At 45.2% G+C, this 20,573-nt stretch overlaps 1 protein-coding gene across 2 annotated transcripts in view; it reads right to left on the bottom strand.

Moving 5' to 3' along the window:
- The window catches only part of PAK5 (p21 (RAC1) activated kinase 5), a 277,050-nt gene that overhangs the window by 12,452 nt on the left and 244,025 nt on the right, over positions 1-20,573 (bottom strand). For both annotated transcript variants that reach the window (XM_066236921.1, XM_066236922.1), the window contains exons 5-7: positions 13,133-13,624; positions 12,215-12,348; positions 9,198-9,324 (exon numbers count right to left, since the gene is read on the bottom strand). In XM_066236921.1, coding sequence (XP_066093018.1) covers positions 9,198-9,324; positions 12,215-12,348; positions 13,133-13,624 — 753 coding nt within the window. The remainder of the gene's footprint in view (positions 1-9,197; positions 9,325-12,214; positions 12,349-13,132; positions 13,625-20,573) is intronic.

Here is a 20,573-nt window from a genome sequence, read left to right as displayed (position 1 = left end):
TGGAAAAGAGGACAAAGAGCAGTGATTTGATGGTCAGGCTTCAACTATTTATTATTCAACACTTCCCACCACCCCAAGCAGATGATGGTGGGCTTCAGCTATGTCTAAGTAGCATAAATCCCCACACAAAGAAGGGAGAAGAGGAGCCACATGCATGCATCTCTCGTCAGTGGCAGTATTCAAAATATTTAATAGTCATTTTCATCTAGACCAGTCAGAATCTAGACATAACATTAAATGGTATCCTGAAGTTATCTTGGGGGCATTATCATCTTTAATGAGACAAAGGAGTGTCAGATACTCTAATCACTTGAAACAGTGGACATTAACCAACAAACATAAAAATACTGCAATATTTTAACAATGAGTATAGAAATACTAATGATCACCAGTTGAAGACCAACCTTAGCTATGTCCAATATGATCTCCATGAAGAGATGGCACAACAGAGTAGACAGATGTGACCTGAGGTAATGTTACCAGCTTCCAGGAAACATCATTGACTTACTGAGGACAAGTGTTTGGAGAATCAAATACCTGGATAGCATCTATCCCCACACAAAGGAAAGGAACTTGCATGGCGTGCAGAAGCTCCATCAAATCTCAGGGAGGGAATGTGGAAGTGTCCAGGGTAAGCCTGCAGTTGACAGGAGGAGGCAGCCCCCAGGATGGCTTTAAGACTTGTGGCAAGAGCCTGGAATTGTATGGAACAGCAGAGGCATCCTCCTGCAAAACCACAGCTAATGGGACCTGTTAATCCTCGGTGGCCACCAGTCCAAGAGAATAGGCCAGGTTTGTCAAGGCAGGGACCAGAGAGGATCAAAAGATAGTCTTGATCAAAAGATAATCTGACCTCCTTCACCCTGAGGTCCCATAACTATGATTTGTCCCTTATTCCCTCGGACTCCACCTTGAGAAACAGGGGAGTGCTAAGTACGGACAGGGAGGAGGTAGTGGCCACATCGGAGAGACTGAGTGTTTAAAGGTATCAGTTAAACCTTATAATAATAATGTGGGTGAATTCTGATAAGCAATGTTTAAATTATTTAAGCAGACTAAATCTAATAGATTGAGTTTTTTAAGTTTTGAAAAAAACATCTAGTCCATAGAGCTTTGGGAAGAAGTCTAGGTTAGTTTTAAAAATCAGTGAAAAGATAATTGTGTGTGTGCATGAGTGAGCAGTGCCTTCCCAACCTCGAGTAGGAGTAGATTTATAACTCTGCTACACAGATGGCAGAAGAGGAACCATTTTGCCAATATATTGTTTGCTGGTAAATTTAAGAGACCTGCATGATCAAGGAAGTGAATGTATTTGCATTTTGGTATTAGCAGTTTTTAATGTCAATACCTCTAGTGTGGCTTTCTCTTTCTGGGCATAAAGAAAAGACCCCAAACCTGCCAGACTAATAATTGTCTCCCTGGCAAAATGGAAGATGAGAAGTTGAAACTCAACACGTGGCCGCTCAGCCTGTTCTGTTGGAGGAGTAGAAGTGCTTCTGCATAATTTTTTTAACTCATCCAAGTATATAAAAGAGACAATTTTCGGAAAGAGCATAATTGCATGCAACATTTGTCGAAATAAATCTGCAAGTAGATAATGAGAACTCAAGTAATAAGGGACTGTGGGCAGATCTTAAAAGCTAATCACACAGACTCTGAGCTGAGCCTCATCTCTGATAGAATTGTACAATGTGTTGGCTTGGGAAACCGCCTTTGTGCCACTAGTACAGTTGGGCTAAGAGAACTGTCACTAGCACATTGCTCACCCCCTGAAAGGAGGAGATAGAGCTTGTTCCATGGGGACTGGATGAGGAGTAGAGCTTAGAGCTCAGACAAAGCTGCTATTTAACCCTGAGATCCTATCCATCTCAACGTGTCCTGGCTAGGAATCAGAGTCACCACAAAAACATGGAAGGCAGAGCAAAAGATAGCTACAAGGTAGCTACAGGTGTGAAACAGAATGGGGCTGGGGGTTGGGGGGGAGGGGATTAAAGAGGGACAAATATACTGCTCACAGAAATTAGGGGATATTTCATAGCTTCATATTTATTCTGAAATATCCCTAATTTTTGTGAGCAGTATATACAGTGACAGAATGATTTGACTTTGGGTGATGGGTATACAACATAATCAACAGTTCAAATGTTATACAAATGTTTACCTGAAACCTATGTACTCTTATTGATCAATGTCACCCTGTTAAATTTAATTTTCTAAATAAAAATTTAAAAAAATGTACCCTCCCCACAGCAAAAAAAAAAGAAGAAGAAGAGCAATGACCCTGGGATAAAGGAACTGAGGGAGGTAATAGGAGGGACCCGACTGATGATGATGCCCCCAGCTCACAGCCCACTTCTCCAGCTGGCATACCCTAGAGGAGAGAGAGGGCGTCACCCTGGCGAAGCTGGAGCAGCGTGGAGACCTCAGCCAGTCCCTCTGACATCTTACGGTGTGCAGAGAGCGATGGAGACTTGCCTGAGACCGTACAACAGTATTCGAGCAGGCTCATACCTCAGTGTCCTGACTTCTCATGCTGTGCTTTCTGCATTAGCAAAAGGAACCTCTGTGCAGCAGCAAGGAAGGGAGGACAGACAGAGACTCGGTGTATCTCAGAGACTATTGTAAAAGAATGAATTTAATTTGTCGCTACACAGCTAGCCCTACAAAAAATATTCAGTGAGCTTTTCAGAATGGAAGGAAACTAGACAGTAACCCGTATCTACATAAATAAGGAATACCAGTAATAATATAATTTTCTGTAAAAAAAAAAAAAAGGAAGCTATTTAACATGCCCAAGTCTCTGTTTATTGAAGAAGAGCAGTTGGGAGATAACCTTCAAGTCTTTGACTAATAAAATTCTAGTTATTTGAGTTAGAACAAAACTCAAATGCCTAAGTGAGCCAGGCAAATAATATCAGTGAATTAAATGGTCCATGTGGGGACATACCCTTGGTCAGGAGACACTGACTTCCTGCTGATTGTCAGGGCACAGTGAAGAGGGCAGGGACAGTCATAAAGCCCTGGTTGCCAGCCTGTGCCCCTTACCTTTTCTTCCCCCTCACTACAGACCCTGTGGGAGAGAGTCACAGACACACTGCATTGACTCTGGACGCTGTTAGTCTGGGCTCCCTGGAAGCACAGCTGAAACAAGGATTCAGTGCTGGGCAGACACAGGGAATACTAGTAGGGAAATGGGGAAGGAAGAGCAACACAGAAGGCGAGACAGTCAGTCTCAGGTTAATTACCAAGCAACTTACCACAGTGTGAACTAGCTTAATCCTTCTGAGAAAGCTGGGGGACTTCTATTCCATCCAAGGGTGAGAGTGGGGGGTGTACATGTTAACTCCATGGAATTTCTAGCCTGCTTTGTACTAGAAAAGCAGATGATGGTGGCCAGAGAAAGTCCCCAGATAAAGAGATGCAGGTGGTGGCATTTGGAGGTGGAGCTAGTGAGCACTGACAAGGGAAGTTATAGGTGGGGGACCAGCAGCGTCTGGTCTCAGGCCACTCACCCTGACATACCAGCTCCACGACTGCTATGTCTGAATTCAGGCACAGTGTTATCAGATATGTTGATATTTTTACAGGGAAGACAGAAATGTAAATTTCATGTGAAATCTCTCAATTTTTAAATTGTGGGAATCAATTAATAGTAAAAACAAACAAACATAAAGACCACTTGTGTGCATCCTTTTTTTTTTTTTTATTTTTTATTTTTTATTTATTTATTTATTTTTTTTCTTTTTTCTGAAGCTGGAAACAGGGAGAGACAGTCAGACAGACTCCCGCATGCGCCCGACCGGGATCCACCGGGCACGCCCACCAGGGGCGGTGCTCTGCCCCCCAGGGGGCGATGCTCTGCCCATCCTGGGCGTCGCCATATTGCGACCAGAGCCACTCTAGCGCCTGAGGCAGAGGCCACAGAGCCATGCCCAGCACCCGGGCCATCTTTGCTCCAATGGAGCCTTGGCTGCGGGAGGGGAAGAGAGAGACAGAGAGGAAAGCGCGGCGGAGGGGTGGAGAAGCAAATGGGTGCTTCTCCTATGTGCCCTGGCCGGGAATCGAACCCGGGTCCTCCGCACGCTAGGCTGACGCTCTACCACTGAGCCAACCGGCCAGGGCCTGCATCCTTTTTTAATAGATGCACTGGGCTTAATAGGTTTGAATTTTATTCCAGCCAATGAATTTGATAAAGTTAATCATTCACTCTTTAGTGGCCCCTGAATAGCACTTCTCAAATGCAAGCCCCAGGCTGAGGACAGATTGTGGATGACATTACTCAACCCTTCACCATAAAGATGGGGCTGGGATCGCCTCTCTGAGCATCTCCCCTATCCCTGGTTACTTCTGCTGGTTTTACACGAATGAATTCATGTAGTTCACGCAACCACTCTGTGACACGCCACTTATTTCCCCCTTCTAGCCCCAAACACCATATTCCCCTTGTTTAAGACAAGTTAGTGACTCACTAGACATTATTTCTGCCATGGACAAATAGGGAACAATTTGCTTTCAGTTGGTAGCAAATAATCTCCCTTCTAGTCACTGAAGAGGCCAGAAGGATTTATCCTTTCAAGTCTGAACAAAACTTATTTTTATTTTGAAATAATAAGGAGGTTGCAAAGAAATGTGCATCCAACCCTCCCTAATGTTAACATCTTATCCAACTGTATTTCAATATCAACACCAGGAAATTGATGTTGGTAGTATAGTCCGTAGAGCCTATTCAGGGTTCATCAATTGTACCTGAACTCATTTGTGCATGTTGTGTATGTATGTGTGTATATACTTTGCAATTTTATTACAGTGTAGCCTTGCATAACCATGTCCAAAATCAAGAACCCAGCTGTATCCTTAGCATGAGACTCCCTTGTGCTACCCCTGCATAGCCACACACTGCTAATCCCTAATCCCTCTAGTACCTAATCCCTGGCAACTGCTAATTTGCTGTATACTTCTATCATTGTATTATCTCACGAATGTTACATAAATGTAATTATGGAGTGTGTCTCTTTTAGATTGGCTTTTTTTTTTCATTCAACATAATTTCACTGAAGTTCATTTAGTATCCACTTTTTGTGTGTTTCTGTTTTGCTTTTGTTTGTTTGTTTTTGCTGAGTGGTATTCCATAGTATAGATATATCACAGTCTGTCTAATCACTCACCCTTTTAAGAACATTTGAAGAGTTTCCAGGTCTGGGTTATTATGAATAAAAGGGCTGTAAACAATTGTGTGCAAGTCAATGTGCTGAAATGAGTTTCCATTTCTCTGAAGTATATGTCACATGGGAAGTCCGTTTTTAGTTTTGAAAGAAGATGCCTAACAGATTTTCAGAGTGGCTGTCCCACTTTACATTCCCACCGGCCATAGATGTGTAAGTGGTGTCATTATTCTTCCTTTTAGCCATTTTGATAAAAGGTGTGGTGGTATCTTCTAGTTTTAATTTGCTTTTCTCTGAGGGCTAATGACCGTGAACATCTCCCAACAGGAAAAGAACCCAGGACACCTTGTGTGACAGACAATATTTTCCCCAAATTCCAACAATATCGCCCAGTCCATGAACTCCTGTCACTGAGGAAGGTTTTGTGTCCCCTCCCTCTGAATCTGGAGGAGCTATGACGACAGTGGAAGTGACGCTCTGTGACGTGGAGGCCAGGTCATAAATATGCCAGGTACCTCCACCTTGCTTTCTCGGGATGCTCTCTCTTGGAATCCCGCCTCCACACTGTGAGGCAGGCCACACAGAGAGGCCATATGGTAGGTGTTCTGGTTGGCATCTCTGGCTGAGCGTCTGCTATCAGCCAGCACTAACCACCTGTCACGTGACTCCAGAAGATTCCTAGATGCATCATCTAACCCCAGAGCCAGTTATCAGAGCCCCATAAGAGTGCTAAAATGACTTTTGATTTAAGACCTTCGGTGTTGGCGTGATTTGTTATAATGACAATAAATGAAAGAAAATGTCTTCTCTATAAAACTCCGTGTTCCAACGGAATAGCGTAAACTGTACTGTCAGCCTTTTCTTAGAATAGCCACACTCCTACTTAAAAAAAAAATAGGTTTCCTTTCTTTACAGAAACTGAAGAAACCCACTGAAGTCACTATGGTGCATTGTTCTGAAATGAGAATGGCACATCTGAAAGAGCCCAGGATCCTCTCAACATGCTTGTCCCTCTTTCTGGAGCAGTCTCACTGCTAAGAGCCACCCGCCCCACCTGTCACGTCTCTAATGTCACCACTTCAGAAGGGTCCCCTCTGCCCCATTATTCTCCACCCCTTTACCCTGCTTAAATGAATTAATTACAGCAACCTGAGCATTTATCAGCCCCTGTCTGGTGGTGATTTTATTTGCCTATTTACCTATTTGTTTATTATTACATCTCCATAAGCTTAATGACAAAGTAATTTTGCTTTGTTCCTTCTTAGGACCTAGAACCATCCACGGCACACAGCTGACTTTCAGCTAATATTTATTGTACAGGTGACTGAACAAACCAGTCAGACTACAGGCACGAACAATGTGCCGGTTCCTGTGAGCTTTGCGTTGGGTACGTGAAAAAGCAGGTGGCGTCTGACACCTAGGTTCTGTCCTTGAGAATGTTGCTGAGTGACTTAATAACCTTTGATGCATTGTGGGGAAGGGATAGCTTTAAGAAAACCACTTAAACAATGAATTATTACATAGTTTCACGCCTGACTTTGACACCTGACATGTACTGGCAACAAGCAAGCTGATGTCTCCGGGAACAAGGGGAGAAAGCCTGGCTTGACAGGGCCCCGCATTGCTCTTTTTGCAAGCACCCATCCCTAGAGCATCGTGGACTAGTTTCGATGCTTCGCAAATACTGTTCTGAGGTCATGGGGCCTCACGTCGGTGTTTCCTGAGTCAGGCCAGGGAAGGGTCCCTGCCCTTTCCCTATAGCTCTCCTGTTCTGTAGGAGATTGTGCAAAAAAGGCAACATGTTCTTCGCCTGCCTGCATCTACATCCCGTTGCAGTATGACTGCACCTCTCCCACCAAGAGGTGCAGTCTATTTTTCCAACCCTTACATCTAGGCTTGACCATGTGACGTACTCTGGCCAAAGGACATCAGCAAACATGATGTACGTAAGTGGAGGGTTCAGAGTGTGTGTGCATTGGCGCTTGCCTTGCTTGCTGCCCCTGGGAGCCTCGCCCTAGGCAGCAGGTGAGTAAGCCTGGCCTAGTCCGCTGGGAGACGAGAGGCACGTGGCTGTGACCGCCACTGCCCTGGCCAAGCGCCCGCCAAGCACCAGGTGAATGCGTGAGGCCATCAATTGCAAAGTGACCACAAATATAACAGAGCTGAGCAGATGACACATGAAGCACGTGAGCTGTCCCAGCTGAGGTCAGTACAGGTGCTGTCTCAGAATTATGAGCAAATATATAGCTGTTGTTTTAGGCCACTCACTGTAGAGTATAGTTCATTATGTAGCAAAAACTGACTGCTAGACACACTCTTAATTTTTTTTTTTTTTTTTTAGTTACAGCAATGCAAAAAGCAGGTTTTAAAACTGTCCATTAAATGTAATCCCAATTTCCAAATTTTATCGACACATACACATACACAGGGTTGGGCAAAAATAGGTCTACAGTTATTTGTATGGAAAACAGCACAATAGTTGATAAATAATATAAGAATAAACTGTTTTGCATACGCACAGCTGTAAACCTACTTTTGCCACACCGTTTATATGCGTGTGTGTATTGTGTATATATACATATGCATGTATGTATATGTGAATTTTTTGCAATAAAATTGACAATCTTTGTAAAACAAAAGAATAAAAGCCAAAGGACTTGGGCATTTTCCTCTGGCTGCCCTCTGACCATTTCTGGGCAAATTCTGAGGTGACATAAATGTTTTCCACCTGGCTGAGGTTGCTGGGTTGTAACCCCAGGTCATCAAAGGGAGGCTGGCTATTCACCCCAGGACTGTTATCTCTCATGGGAGTTTCAGGGAGGACAAAAAGACCTAAATAGTGAATATCTATCCTGCAAAACTCTTTCATTTAAGCCTTCCTTAAAATGTCAACTCTTTCTATTCTTGGCTACTGGAATCGATGTTCTTTTGTAAGAAGCTGTGGCTAATAACTTTCAACAGCATCCACTGAACAGGTTGCAGCGATGAGAAAGGCCGAGTCTGGGCCTGGAGATATGCTGGTGTAATGAATAGCTTCTGTCTGTTCCTCTAGATCTATTCTACCCCACGGAGCCCTGGGAGGCTGCACTGAGGACTCCCAGTTTGCTTTAGCCAATGGGGAGTGCCAACAGGAGACTGGAAGGAAGGAACTGGGTGAGGTTGGGGTATTAGTCCCCGAGTTCCCAGCCTGCAGGTTCACTGAGGTCAGGTGTCCACTGCATATCAGACTCCTGCCACGCAGCCCTCTTCACAAAGTAATCTCTATTTCCGGCTTCCAAGATCCAGTTCCCCACCTCACCTCTTCAGGTAAGAGTGGCACTCCATCTCAAGTACCACACTAATCCTCGTGCGCTTTCTAATCCCTGTGACTTTCTCCTTCATCTGCCCACACCTTAGGAAATTCTCCTCAAGTTGTCCGCGGCAGTTTGACATCCGTTTCCTGTGGTGACTCTGACATGTGCTGCAGTGATTCACAGTCACAAGAACAGGGTGGACAAAGCTGAGAAAACGCCATCTCTTCCCACACAGAAAACAAGAAGGTGGTAGAAAGAGAAATTTTCATAGTTTCTAGTCCTTCCTACACTCATTGTCAAGGTGGAAAATTATCCATCAAATTCAAGTCAAATAATTCTGACTAACAGGATGACACAGGGGATGGCAGTTTCCTTTCTGTGAAGCTGCCGGGCAGGGCAGTGGGTGACTTGTGACTCAAAAGGTAGAATTCTAAGTAACTGTTCTCTGTTCTTTTTATTTTTATTTTTTTATTTTTTTATTTTTTATTTTTTTAGAGAGGAGACAGAGAGTGAGAGAGAAAGAGAGAGAGAAAGGGGGGAGGAGCAGGAAGCTTCAACTCCCATATGTGCCTTAGACCAGGCAAGCCCAGGGTTTCGAACCGGCAACCTCAGCGTTCCAGGTCGATGCTTTATCCACTGCGCCACCACAGGTCAGGCTAAGTAACTGTTCTTAGGAGAACAGTACCCACGACAGACGAAGTGACACGGTACAGCATGGAGGAGCCAAACATGAAAATCTTACCCGCCCGTCACTTGTCAGGAGGATGGAGTCACTCTTGATGTCCCTGTGAATTACTCCTTGATTGTGAAGGTAGGAGAGGGCTCTCAGAACCGACAGACACACGGTGGCTATCTGTTCTTCATTCATTCTAGAGAGAAAGTAACATTTAAGGAGCAAGGACAGGTTTAAGAATATCTCTGAAGTGATCAAAAGAGGTAGCTCCCTTGGGTTCTAGTGAACCAGCCCATGTCAGGAAAATCTACAGGCAAGACAAAAGAAGTCTTTGGGATCTGATTCACAGAACCTAAGGCTGGGCACAAGGATGACAGGGGCCAAATATAAGCCAAAGGCAGGAGACCCCCATTTGCTGGCTTTTAGGTCATTGATGCAAATGCACTTCCGTAGACTCTTAAAGGTAATTCCTTAGGTATCGCCAAACCTCCAGGGTCCTACAGAAAGAGTGCACTGCATAGAGCCAAGGGTCCGGGTGCATCTGCTAGGTGACCTCAGGCAAGTCCTTTAACTTCCCCAGGTCTCTTTTTCCTCATCTTAGAAATGGGAACAACCACGGTGCTCTCCATGACTAGACTCAAGCAAAGTGGTCTTTGAATCTCTGAGACTTGCCCTGCCTCTCACTAGCCCCTTCTCCCTCCTCAGAGAACTGGAGGTTTCTTATGCTCTAGGTCCTTCTGTCCTGAAGGAAATTGGACCTCGTTAGTCACTAGTAACCAAGTGTGAATGGATGATACTTTAACAGATGGATCATGGGAACGAGAAAGGCAGGGTCAGCACTGGGTACGTGCTCCCACATTTCCTGGCTGCTCCCCTCTGAAGGAGGTATTTCTGGTTTCAGAGGAGATAACACAGGCATTATAATGTATGTATTTCTAATCTGTGACTTTCTTGATGGAATATATTTCATTTGCTACAAAATAGAAATTGAAAAGAACCTTAACAAAGGGAGAACTCTAGAGATGTGTGTAGCTGTCTGAAGCAAAATACCACAAAAACAAAACCCAAACACCCTCTCTTTTAGATATATTTTTATTAATCATTTTATATGTAAACCACATTTATCTTGTTCTTAGGTCTCTTTAGTATATTTCTTGCTACAAATTAAGATGATCTTCTGCACTGTGGGGCTGGGCATGTCCGTGGCTACACCATGGGAGTCCACCAGCTGAAATATTGGTGACAAAGTCTGGGAGACCCCCATTTGATTTTAGATGGTCTGCCACAGACTGAGAGCTTAGGGGCCATGCTTGGAACTTTGCCTCATCCTAGTGGAGAAACAGTAGCATATTTGATTCTTCACAGGGTTTCCCAATGCTTTCTTGTTTCCTTCCATTCCTTGTATTGTTGTTCACCTGGATTCACTAATGATTTGGGTGGCGTTTCAGTGACAATAGCTAATATCCAATGCCTCTCCTTCATGATGATCTTCTCTTAACTCTTTGGCATTTTGCTTACTAGCAAGACCAAACTTAAAGTTTCCCAAATGTAACATTTTGTATGTCTGTGCCTAGACCATTGCTTCTCCAAATGTGGTCCATTGGTATCACCTGGGAGCTTTATATAATGCAGAGTGGTATACTCCTCCATATTAAACCAGGATCTGTATTTTAATAAGATCCAGGAGTGATTTGCATATTAATATTTGAGAAACACTGTCTTATTATCCACTCTTTTCTCTGCTTGCGATGCCCTCTTCCTCCCACTTTCCATCTTAGTAAACTCCTCTTTACCTCTCCAAACCCATCTCAGATATCACCTTAAACTGGAAATCTTTTTTTATTACTATAACAATACTTTATTCCATTATTAATCTTCCTTTCTTTGCTTTATTTTCAATCTCTTTCATGGAGAAAAATTTCAAATCATTCCCACATTGCTAAATACTTTTAATGGAAACCTTTCTTGACTCTCCCTGATAGGGACATTCAGGTATTCTTCTATGCTACTTACAAATATCTCTCCAATTCTGCAAAGGTAGTATAATGCATAGGTAGGGAATGTTTCTCAGCTTTACTTTCTGTGTCTTTAGTATCCCCAGACTATAGGTCAGAGTCCAGCACATAAAAAGTGATCGATTAAATATCTGATAAAATGATCACAGCTGACATATCAGGGAAGTATGTAAGAATGGTAATTAACTATTATTACTTGAAAGACTATTTAAAACCAGAATCAGGCCCTGGCCAGTTGGCTCAGTGGTAGAGCATTGGCCTGGCGTGTGAAGGTCCTGGGTTTGATTCCTACTCAGTGTACACAGGAGAAGTGTCCATCTGCTTTTCCACCCCTCCCCCTCTTGCTTCTCTCTCTATCTCTCTCTTCTCCTCCCATCCTGCAGTCATGGCTCAATGGAGTAAGTTGGCCCTAGGCACTGAGGATGGCTCCATGGCCTCCACCTCAGGCAAAAAAAAAAAAATGGCTCCAGTTGCAACGGAGCAAGGGCCCCAGATGGGCAGAGCATCACCCCCTAGTGGGCTGTGGGCTTGCTGGGTGGATCCTGATTGGTGTGCATGTGAGACTCTGTGTCTGCCCTCCCCTCTTTTCACTAAAACAAATCAAAAAACAAAAAAAAAATACACATGAAAAATAAAAACAGAATCAAAGGATTTCTCTGTGCTATACAGGTCTGTTATTATGACATAAAACTGTGACTGATCTTCCAGCAGCCCCTTCTTTCCCCTGGCACCATTGGTATATCAGCACATAGCAATGAAACTTAGTTTTAGCTATCTATGTAAAAATGGAAAATTCTACTATTTGTTACCAAAACTTCATTCTCAACAGCATGCTGATTTAAAATCAAAGGGTATTAAACTTCTGGAGGGCAAGGAGAATGTTAATTGAATGAATAAATTATACATATATGATATTATAGGCACCCGAGGAGTACAGAGGAAGAGGGTGGTCATGTCCTAGACTTCAAAGGGTTTATAATTTATGAAGAGTTCATAAAAATAGTCATTGAGGCCTCACTCCGGAGGAGAATAATAAATGCCTTGAATTGTTTGGATAATAAAGGAACTTACCTGGTATGAGTCACAATGTCTGTCAAGGCACCACCTTCTAGAAATTCCATGACTACCCAGAGCTCATCACTGACAAGGTAGCTGTTGTACATGTCGACCACGTTGTCATGGTGGTAATCTCGCATTATCACAACCTGGGCAAACGGAAAGACACTTTTTGACTGGTGACAGTAAAACTTGCTTCTTCTTTCATGGGGTGACATCTATGAATACAATTGATTGGGAATAGCTAGTGGGAATAAAGGGAATCAAGTTACTAAATTTAGAGAAAATGGCAGGTCAACCAGACCGTGGGTGCGGGGAGAATCAGGAGAGAGGATGGGCAGAACCACGAGAGACTGGCATCCACAGAGGGAGTTGAGTTGCCTGTTCAGGGGGGGTGGGATATGATATCCCTAGGGATTTCCATTAGAAGGCACTGTGCACACTCTATGATGGGTCAGCCTGGTCAAAGTATCACTATCTCATGGTGAGTGAGCCAATGGTGAGTCTCCCAAGTGAGTTAAGTAAACAGTTACTAGGGGTGTGGCCACGTGACACCAACTTAACTTCCTGGGAGAGTGTCTGGGTCAAATTGAGAGAGGTTTGGGCTGAATACAGAGGATGAGTCTTGAAGGTAAAGACAAATATGACTTAGGCATCAAAAGGTCTGTTTATTGGAGATAGCTTCCAGGAACTGCTGCCTTGTGGCTGCTTCTGGTGCCATTTTTGGAATTAGTGGCTTATACACATTAAGTACCTCATAAAGGTAGCAGCCACACATGGATAAAACAGACCAGAAGGAAAGATTATGGGAGATGTTATTCTTGTATTGATATTTTCACTGTTTTCTAATGTCCTAAAATGCACACGTATTATTTCTGAAACGGGAAATAAGTGTCATAGAGGCAAGAAAGGATGACCTGAACACGCATCTACCTCATTAAAAAGCAGTTCTCGTCTCTGCTGCTTTCGAAGGTCCATTTTCTTCACTGCAACTTGTTTCCCTGTGTGTTTCTCAGTTGCGATGCATACAATCCCTGTTGACCCTTCCCCGATTTTGATGAAGTTGTCCAAGTACTCCCTGGGGTCTCCCGGGCTGACCACCAGCTGCAGGGCAGCCCGGAACTGTTCGTGGGACACCCTGGAGGGCTGCTGGTCTGAGGAGGAGCCCCAGCTGGGCGGGGGGTAGGTGCTGGAGGCGATGCTGAGGGAGCTCAGGTAAGAAGCTGTGGAGATGTACTGTGAGCTGGTCTGGAGGGCGGGGTGGTGGTACAGGGTGGCTTTGTGGTACCCAGAAGGGTACTGGTGGCTGCTGGAGGAGTAGCCTGCTTTGCTTTGACTTTGAGGTAGTTTGGCGGGGCCCCTGGGGTAGGTGTCGGACCCTGACAGTGGAGGGCTGAGGACCATCTGTGCTCGATCGTAATCCACCTGGGAAGACAGACAAGGGTGGGGAATATTCACATGGGATGTCTGAATGCCACAGCCAGTTGGTTAGTGAGCTAACACACGGTCTGAATGAAGAGCATCACTGCGCAACCTGGTCAGAGGTGAAGCATACCTTTCAAGGTCCTGGGTCATCCTTGCTTCCACCCCTTACCTGACCTCCAATTTCCCCAACAGCCCCTTTCTTTCCTTTCCCTGTCAAATTCCCCAGAGGCAGACCTGAGCCCTGGACCCGAACGCAAGCAGTGGGGCGTGGTCTCCGGAGTTGTGAAGTGAGTCAGCGGAGGGGGAAATCCCAGTCAGAGGTGAGTTTTTATAACCAGGTTTTATAACTATGAGATGATAGTTAATTTTATGTTTTATTGGCTAGGCTATGGTACCCAGTTGCTTGGTCAGACACCAGCCTCAATATTATAGTAAAGTTAATTTTTAGATGTGATTCAAATTTAAATCAGTAGACTCTGAGTAAAACAGATTACTGTCCTTAATATGAGTGGGCTGCATCTAATCAGCTGAAAGCTTTCAGAAAAAAGCCTGAGGTCACCCAAAGAGGAGGGTTTTTCCACCTAGGGCAGGGGTCTCAAACTCGCGGCCCGCCCACCAATTTTGTGCAGCCGGCAGACTGGCCCGCAGACTAATCAAACTTCATGGATTAGTCTGCGGGCCAGTCTGCCGGCTGCACAAAATTGGTGGGCGGGCCGCATGCGGCCCGCGGGCCCGAGTTTGAGACCCCTGACCTAGGGGGTCCTTGAACTCAAGACTATATCAACTCCTGCCAGAGTTGCTAGTCCTATATATTCTAGACTTTCCAGCCCCCACAACTACATGAGCCGATCTTTTAAAATCTCTCTGTGTATACACACGCGCGCGCGCACACACACACACACTCACCCTTCTGAATTCTCATACTAGAGCAGGGTTCCCCAAACTTTTTACACAAGGGGCCAGTTCACTGTCCCTCAGACCGTTGGAGGGCCGCCACATACAGTGCTTCTCTCACTGACCACCAATGAAAGAGGTGCCCCTTCTGGAAGTGCGGCGGGGGTGGATAAATGGCCTCAGGCGGCCGCATGCAGCCCATGGGCCATAGTTTGGGGACGCCTGTACTAGAGGGTGGTATGCACCATCCACACACATAATATAGCAGATGTACATAAAAGGGAAAACAGAGCTCCTATGCAAACAGGCTTTATTAGAGTAGGACCCCCTCATCCACAGGGGATACATTCCAAGAGCCACTGGATACCTGAGACCCAGGATAGTACAAAATGCAATATATCCATATAATACTATGTTTTTTCCTATACATACATATACATATCCCTTCACTTAAAGGAAGCATCTTACAGCTTCTCTTTGGTACATTCAAACTGCAGCATCACTAGTCTTGCACTTTGGGGCCAATATTAAGTAAAATCAGGGTTACTCCAACACAAGTGCTGTGATGCTGTGACAGCTGGTTGACAACCAAGACGTGTACTGAGTGACTCATGAGGGGGTGGAGTACATACAGTGTGGGGACGCTGGACAAAGGAGTGATTCCTGACCCAGGGGGGACAGAGTGGGATGGTGTGACATTTCATCATACTATTCAGAATAGTGCTCAATTTAAAACTTGTAAGTTGTTTACTTCTGGAATTTTCCGTTAAATATTTTTGGATGGTGGTTGACAACCGAAACCACAGAAAGAGAAACTACGGATAAGGGAGGACCAGTGTATGGCAATGAGGTAAACATATGCAAATGTTCTCACTAAATAAGGGCAATATAGTTGAGAATCACCAAAGTTTGCAGTGGGCTCTATCTGAAAAAGAAATCTGGTCAGCCCTCAAAGAGACTCCAGCAAAGAACATTCCGCTCTGATTTGAAGAGTGGGTTACAGGAATTGCCGGAGAATGCGGAGGGCAGACACAGCAGGGGAGGGAAAGCCAGTGAGAGGGTTATGTGACACTATGTATAGGTGCCACAACTGTCCCCTCCCAGGGATCAGGAAGGAGCCCCAGCCACCCAGCACCCAGGGATGACTGAGATCAGCGATGGTGAGTATACCACGTCATACTATGTTCACATCACTGCCAGGACAGAAAGTGCTAATCGATCAATGGACTCTTTTCTCTAAGATCCTGATGACAGCGTAGTGCCAGATACATAGAAGGTGCTCAAAAAAGATTTGTGGACTGGACCTCAGTGTTGCTTCACTTTAGTTGTTCATTGTTTGTTGTATGCACCTTGACTGAGAAAGCCCAGGGTTTTGAACCGGCGACCTCAGAATTCCAGGCTGACGCTGTATCCACTGTGCCACCACAGGGCAGGCAATCTAGAACTACTCTAATATGGTGCATACTGACAACATGGTGCTACTCAATTAAGATCAATAAAAATTAGCGCTGGCTGGATGGCTCAGTTGGTCGGAGCAATGTCCCAGGCATAGAGGTTGTCTGTTCAATCACTGGTTAGGGCACATATAGGAGCAGATCTATGTTTCTCTCTTTCTCTTAAATCAATACAATAAACATAGAAAAATAAATAAAACTCTATTTTAAAAATATAAAATAAAAAAGTAAAATCAGTAAAAATCAAATAACATTAAGATAAAAATTCTGTTCCTTTGTCATATTTGTTTCATTCCCCACAAGCCAGGACAACTGATCTCTGAACAGATATTAAAAATAAGAACACTGCATCCCCTAGGGATCGCAAACTCTGCTCCACACTGCATTGGGCCACACTTCTTCTTTACTGAGTCCCAGCAGCACCATCAGGGTCTGGACCGAGCAGCGGCTGTGGCATACAGAAGAGGACACCCGCCTGTGTCAACGGGGCAACTGCCAGCCACACAGAATGCAGAGTGGTTTGCTGCGAGCTGAATGTCTTTGAAATCAAGTCTTTGAGACAAAACAGTGCTATTGTTTTTCACGTCTGCTGGTAAAAGGTGCAGGCTCTTGAACAGCAGTGGATGAGGAGGGGACAGTTTTTGGAACCAACCGTGACATGGACTCGTCAAAGGACAATTGACTATTTGTCTCCGGTGAGGGAACATGTGATCTCCCAGCCTGGGCTTTCATCCATTCAAGGAGAAGATGGTGGGTAAAGAGCTGGTCTGGTGAAGGAGAAATCTATGAGTGACCCTGTCTGGGGCCACCGCATCACTAACTGTGGGTTTCATAATGGCGGGCAACGCTGCCTTACACATTTGAGGCAGGATTCATCCTTTTTCACCCCGACATTCCAGTAGGGGGTGCAGTTTACTCCATTTTATTGTTGATAAAACTGAGGTTCGGGGAGCTGAAACTGCTCCTAAGTAATCCAAGGCGAGGGGCCCTACAGCTCCAAGGTGACACCGGCCAATGCTTCTGCCTTAGGTCACTGCTTCACCCCCAGCGGGAGGGTATGTAGATGTCCCACATACTTGGCACACTGATACCACAGTGCTGCCTTCTTCCCTGCCTTGGCATTTCTACTACTAGTTGTCACCTCCTGAATGTGTACAGTCAAGGCTGGGCCCTCTCTCTCTGATAAAATGCAGAGGTGTTTTTTGTTTGTTTGTTTGTTTGTTTTTTGTATTTTTCTGAAGCTGGAAACGGGGAGAGACAGACAGACTCCCGCATGCGCCCGACCGGGATCCACCCGGCACGCCCACCAGGGGCCACGCTCTGCCCACCAGGGGGTGATGCTCTGCCCCTCCGGGGCGTCGCTCTGTCACGACCAGAGCCACTCCAGCGCCTGGGGCAGAGGCCAAGGAGCCATCCCCAGCGCCCGGGCCATTTTTGCTCCAATGGAGCCTCGCTGCGGGAGGGGAAGAGAGAGACAGAGAGGAAGGAGAGGGGGAGGGTGGAGAAGCAGATGGGCACCTCTCCTGTGTGCCCTGGCCGGGAATCGAACCCAGGACCTCTACACGCCAGGCTGACGCTCTACCACTGAACCAACCGGCCAGGGCCGCAGAGGTGTTTTATTGGACCCCTTCCATTAACCAAGTACTCTCCTAAAAGCCTATCCTTGCAGGATAGGTACCATTATATATACTAATGTCAATAATGATACTGGACATTTGCTGAGTGTTTTCCACGTGCATGGGGTAGTTCTAAGCACTTTATGTACCTGGTTGCACTTCAACCGAGGCCTTTGATACATTCTGAGATATCTTTCAATGATCAGAAGGCGGGGAGGGACAGGACAGATGTGGGGCGCAGACTGGAGTGACATTACAGAGTTAAAGCCTGTTAGGGTGTTTCCCCGGGGCCCAGGTGACTGTCTGGGGAAAGAATGCAAGGACTGGGCCAGAAAGTGATGGATAATCATGTCTGGAGAAAGAAGATGGAAGAAAAAAAAATTTTTTTTAGATGATTTTGGCTTAGAGAAATCAGTTCAAAATATACAAAGAAAAAGAATAATTATCAGAGCAAAATGAGTTGTGTACATAATTCATTGCTTTCATTTTTGCTTTGACCAGAGCAGAATTCTGTGTTCAGCTACAACAGTGCCCAAACTTTCTTTCATGAATTCTTCCAAAAGAGAAAACCCAAGCTTTCTTCTGAAACAAGGCCTCCTGGCTCTCTCACTTGGCTCTTAAATTGCTATCATTATTCAACTGTCCTGCTTTAAATCCTCTTTCCCATGATATTCTCTATTTGGAAGTGACTGAAACATCAATGATGAATTAGTCCATATAGTCTGTTTTGCACACACACACACGTTTGTGTGTGTAAGAAAGACGTGCAAAAAAGTAAAGCTTGTACTGTACAACCTTTTCTACAACCTGATTCGCAAGTACATTCTAGAAATAAAAAAGGAGACCATATGGAGTCCATATGAGCAGGCCTATAGTCTTGTGAGAGAGATGGAGGAATTAATCACTTATTGAAGGCACATAATGCAGTGGAATTGAACAAGCAAAATGTACAAATATTTAGTAAGTCCAATGTACCTTCCACCGTCCATGCCGCAGAAATATCTAAGCGTGTGGTTTACGTCTGAAGGCCCACGGCGAGGGCACACCGGTCAGAGCAGGCTGGGAACCTGCAACACGGGTTGGAAACAACAAAGGGAAACCGGGAAGCCTTCTCTTCACTCCTCCAGAGACAGCAGTCCTGTGATTGTGTGAGCAAGTAACTTTAGAGAAATGAGACCACGGTCTGCACGCTTTTGAGAGGAGTTTCCACGTGGCAAGATGTAATAAGAGAAGAACAAGTCGTTTTTGCAAATTATCGCCCAGGCTGCTAAACTGCTCACTGCTTAGCTGCTGCTCCCAGGCCACTAACTGTCATTGAAAAGTGGATACATTCTGAGAAGGAGTTCTCGCTACAGGACCCTTTAAAAATACAGAAAGAATGTACAAGCAGTCTTGTTTTCCTTTCTTTCTAAAATGGTTAATGCCATCCATTCATTGTTTTAGTTTCCTGATGCACGCGACATAAATTAATTCTTAAAGAAATGTGCTTTACGGGTCTCTATTCGAACCCATTCAAAAAAGTAAAAAGGGCAAAGAAAAGAAAATAATAAAGCTACATTATATGGAAGTACATAAATAATCCGCGGTTAACAACTCTGCCAAACTACCCTTCCACAATGTGAACAACATCTCCAAGGATAGGGTCAGACACAGGCTTGTGATGTATCAAAATTATACATAATTATAGCGATGAATTCATTTAATCAATCAATTTCACCAGTGGCGTGCTGCGGCGGACAGGGCGTAGAACTGCACACCGCTATCAATTGCTCTGATTACCGCTGGCTGTCAGCCAGAATTCCCCTGATCCATGTTAGTTAAATGCACATTAATCTGAATTTGGCAGTGTAATCAAGGACCTAACTGAACTGTGAAATTGAATTCTGCAGGAGAACATCATTTGACCATTTTATACCAAGTCTGGAAAAACAGGCTTGGTTGGGGGGAGGGTAAAGAAAGAAAAGAAAGGCGGGGGGGGGGGAACCCTGCTTCAGCATCTATTTGTCACCGTGGCCTTCTGTATGGGTAACAGGGAGTCTGTGGCTGGATCGTCCTGGACTGAGAAAGACACAGAGAGAGAGAAGCAGAGAGAGAGAGAAGCAGAGAGAGACAGAGAGAGAGAGAAGCAGAGAGAGAGAGACACAGAGAGAGAGAGAGACAGAGAGAGAGAGCATGCGCGTGTGTATGTGCCCATAGGATGGGGACTGCGGAATGTTCCGTGAAGGATGGAGAGTTGCCCTCTCCACTTCCTGCAGTTATGGGGGCTGCGAGGCAGCTGGCTCCCGTGCTTGAGTGTGATGGTCCAGTACACCTCTGCAGGGTACAATAAAGCAGAGAGACTACTCAGCTCCCGCATGACAAAGCCAGGGTGCCGCCTGCCGGCTCTCCATAAATCAAATGCGAGATAAAAGTGAATCATAGGCCTCTATTACCTGAGCAAGGAGAGGGCATCTCAAATTGCCCTTACTTGATTCAAAGGAAAATGTAATAGGACCAGTCTTGACTCTGGGAGAGAATCAGGAACTGACTTTCCTGGAGGGTCATTTTACAGCCCGGTAATGAGAGGAAGGGAGTTCATTAAACCCTGTGACTCAAATGTGTGCCTGCTCTCATCTGTCCTTCTGGCTGTGCTCTGCAATTAAATTCTTGCTGCCACGGGCAGGCACGCTGCTGATGGGCACCGCCTGCTGGCCCGCAGGCGGGGGCAGACACCGGGCCTGTGGCCGACGGGCCGTGTCTCCATCCTTGGGTTTCCGGCCTCTGCTACCCTCTCCGAGGTGGCTGCTGCTCTGAGAGCTCCAGTCTGTCTCTCGGATTGCTGGGGGTTAGGGAACTGTTCCATCTCCACTTGCACCCTAACAAAAAACAGTAGCTGCAGTCCCTGCTTGAGGCACAACTGTGACATGTGCCCAGTCATGGTCAGTTTCCTCCCAATGACTTCTTTCCACTTACAAAATGCAATGGTCCTGTTACAGTGGCTCTGGC

This window comes from Saccopteryx bilineata, chromosome 6 (assembly GCF_036850765.1).
Source record: "Saccopteryx bilineata isolate mSacBil1 chromosome 6, mSacBil1_pri_phased_curated, whole genome shotgun sequence".
Lineage (NCBI taxonomy): Eukaryota > Metazoa > Chordata > Mammalia > Chiroptera > Emballonuridae > Saccopteryx > Saccopteryx bilineata.
This window is presented reverse-complemented; position numbering and strand designations above follow the sequence as displayed.